The 1819-nt window shown below is 57.5% G+C and overlaps 1 protein-coding gene across 1 annotated transcript in view; it reads left to right on the top strand.

Annotated features, from left to right (window-relative positions):
- The window catches only part of GUITHDRAFT_148588 (hypothetical protein), a gene marked incomplete at both ends in the record, with an annotated part of 2480 nt that extends 1191 nt beyond the window's left edge, over window positions 1-1289 (top strand). Inside the window, 6 exons of the mRNA XM_005819433.1 lie at window positions 245-306; window positions 407-441; window positions 562-621; window positions 777-825; window positions 950-1015; window positions 1206-1289. Of these exons, the coding sequence (XP_005819490.1) occupies window positions 245-306; window positions 407-441; window positions 562-621; window positions 777-825; window positions 950-1015; window positions 1206-1289 (356 nt within the window). The remainder of the gene's footprint in view (window positions 1-244; window positions 307-406; window positions 442-561; window positions 622-776; window positions 826-949; window positions 1016-1205) is intronic.
- Between the last annotated feature and the right edge of the window lie 530 nt (window positions 1290-1819).

The raw sequence follows: 1819 nt of genomic DNA, 5'->3' as shown, positions 1-1819 counted from the left end.
GCTGCCGCTGCCGCTGCCGCTGCCGCTGCCGCAGCCGCTGCCGCTGCCGCTGCCGCTGCCGCAGCCGCTGCCGCTGCCGCTGCCGCTGCTGCTGCTGCTGCTGCTGCTGCTGCTCCTCCTCCTCTTGCCGCAGCCGCTGCCGCCGCTGTGCCTGCTGCTACGCATCTTCCGCCTTCTCTTTGTATCCGTCGTTTGCCCTCTTGTCCCCCCCCTTTCTTGCTCTTCTTGAGCTTCTTCGCCGCAGGTGCACGACGAGGAGGAGGCCCCTCCTGTGTTTCGACGGCTGGAGACGCTGACGGCCTCTCGGTAAGAGAAGTTGGGGGAAGAGGCAGAGGCAGAGGCAGAGGCAGAGGCAGAGGCAGAGGCAGAGACTATCTGATGGAGAAGGAGATGGAAGGACAGGCAGGGGGGAGAGAAGAGAAGAAGGGACAAGAAGGCGAGGTATGGTGGAGGAAGCAAGTAGTTGAAGAGCGGAGGATGAAGGAGGGGGGAGGGGGAAGGTGAAAGGAACAGAGATATCTTTGTTTTCCCAAGAGTTTGTAATGAGATGAATTCCTGCAGGTACTCTCCCCTTCGGCCTGGAGAAGTTTTGTTTGCTGTGCAAGGCGACAATTTCTTCAGGTGAGGATTCTTATCACGACGATCAGGATGTGATGTGTTTGAAACAAGACATTTCACCCTTGCAATGAGATGTGTTTCTGTGCTCATGAATCGTGATTGTATGACGAGTGACGTTTGACTGACTCGCGGTCTCCCTTCCATTGTTGGCACGGCAGGGAAGTGAAATATACCATCCACTTCAACGTATGCGATCTTGAAGCCAAGGTGTAGGAGGAGGAGGAGCGAGGAGGAGGAGGAGGAGGGAGGAGGAGAGAGGAGGGAAGGGGAGGAGAGAGGAGAGGAGGAGAGAGGAGGGGAGAGGAGAAGGGAACTGAAGGATATTGTGCAGGAGGAAATTTTGTCAGCGGAAGAGAAATTAAGTCAAAAGCAAAGAGAGCTCCACCAGCTCGAGCAGGTACCTCCTCCTCCCCTTCCTCCTCCTCTCCTCTCTCCAACACTTTTGTCCTCCTTTCCTGTCTCTGTCTCTGTCTCTGTCTGTTCTTGTTCCTGTTTCTGTCCCTCCTGCTCTGTCGAACTCTCTCTCTCTCCTCCCTCTTCTTCTTCCTCTCCCCGCTCTTCCTTCTTTTCTCCTCATTGAGCTGCAGGAGTACTGGGAGGCCAAGAGCAAGTACGAGAAAATTCTGGCCAGGGTGAAACTTGAGATGATGACGAGCTTGCGGTTGTACTGATATTCTCCTGCTCCTCCTGCTCCTGCCTCCTGCTCCTGCTCCTGCTCCTGCCTCTGCTCCTGCCTCCTGCTCCTGCTCCTGCTCCTGCTCCTGCCTCTGCTCCTGCCTCCTGCTCCTGCTCCTGCTCCTGCTCCTGCTCCTGCTCCTGCCTCCTGCTCCTGCTCCTGCTCCTGCTCCTGCTCCTGCTCCTCGACCCGCCTCTGCCTCTGCACCTTCCCTGTCTACTTCATTCTTCGTCCTGCTTGGGTCAGGTGGAGGAGGAGACGACGACGGTGGAGCAGTCGCTGCTTATTGGTGAGGCATTGTTCCTTGCCTCCCGCCACTGACCCTTCCATGCAGCGCGAAGCTCTCTATGCGAAGATGGCGGGTGAGAGGAGGGGGAGGAGGAGGGGAAGAAGGAGCGAGGGGGGGAGGGAGGAGAGGCAGCATGACTTGGAAGCAGGTGACGTGCAGCGGGAAAGAGCTGTGGAGCAGGCAATCGCGAGGCAGAGGAGGAGAGGTAGGATGGGAGAAGGGGAAAATGAAAGTTG

The sequence above is a fragment of the Guillardia theta genome, assembly GCF_000315625.1.
Source record: "Guillardia theta CCMP2712 unplaced genomic scaffold GUITHscaffold_224, whole genome shotgun sequence".
Lineage (NCBI taxonomy): Eukaryota > Cryptophyceae > Pyrenomonadales > Geminigeraceae > Guillardia > Guillardia theta.
Note: the sequence above shows the minus strand (reverse complement) of the source record. Positions and strands in the feature narration are given on the sequence as shown.